This window comes from Echinops telfairi, unplaced genomic scaffold, assembly GCF_000313985.2.
Source record: "Echinops telfairi isolate 266 unplaced genomic scaffold, ASM31398v2 ScPeMD7_7;HRSCAF=31, whole genome shotgun sequence".
Lineage (NCBI taxonomy): Eukaryota > Metazoa > Chordata > Mammalia > Afrosoricida > Tenrecidae > Echinops > Echinops telfairi.
In genome coordinates, this window is record NW_022103904.1 from 138,838 (window position 1) to 139,707 (window position 870).

Sequence of the window (870 nt, forward strand, 5' to 3'; positions counted from 1 at the left end):
TTGTGCTGGCTACTGGATCCTAACTGCACAGGAACGAGCAGCACGTGGATCCTTGCTTTCGTCAGCCAGAGCTCTTGAGAGGTGGGCTCAGGGAGGACTCTGCATGCCTCTGCTCAGCCCAGCTCCAGCCAGAAGCCTTGGGGAGACAGAGCTGCAGCCTGATGCCTGGCTCTCGGGCTGCAAGTGTAGGGACAGTGAGAGTCAACCCTGCCTGAGCCATGCCGGCCAACCGCACCAAGGGCAGCCCCGATTCCAATGGGACCATGCAGACACTGGCTTCGTCCCCGGCTGCCTGCACTGAAACAGTGACTTTCACCAACGTGGCGGAGGGAGAGGCATGGGGCTCTTTCCACCATTCTTATAAGGTAAGCCTCCTGTCTTCCACGCTGAACGCAGATTTTAAAGGATGAAACAGGTAAAACCGCAGAGACCCACTTATGGGTATCCTAGCGAACATTGTGAAGGAGTAGAGATCCTTTTCTTTCTGAGAATGATGAAAAGAATGATAAACTAATGTAACGAGCGTCTCATAGGATACAAGTGACTATATTGTCATTTCTTAGGATTACAGGTTGTTTTGTGTGTGCGGTGTTGTGTTTTTGCCTGCTATTAATGAAATGTGCAAATCATAAGCAATATGTGAAGGATGGATTTTTGCTGTTTGCTTGTTTCATTAAACTTTACTTTATCTTAGAAGAAAAGCACTTTTAATAAATGTATGGCAATATTAGAGGGGGGTGGCCTTGTGGGGGGTTGGAGTTGTGAATTTTTTGCTAGGAAGGTCCAAGGAATGGAAACTTAGGGCTGCAGAAAGAAAGGAGGACCCCACTTTCGTTGGCGCTCTTTTTCATTGAGTGCGTGCATTCAGAG

The 870-nt window shown here is 48.4% G+C and overlaps 1 protein-coding gene across 2 annotated transcripts in view; it reads left to right on the forward strand.

Annotated features, from left to right (window-relative positions):
• Window positions 1-218: 218 nt before the first annotated feature.
• Window positions 219-870, forward strand: part of NPSR1 (neuropeptide S receptor 1) — a 214,679-nt gene continuing 214,027 nt past the window's right edge. For both annotated transcript variants that reach the window (XM_004708016.2, XM_013006053.2), the window contains exon 1: window positions 219-365. In XM_004708016.2, the coding sequence (XP_004708073.1) occupies window positions 219-365 (147 nt within the window). The remainder of the gene's footprint in view (window positions 366-870) is intronic.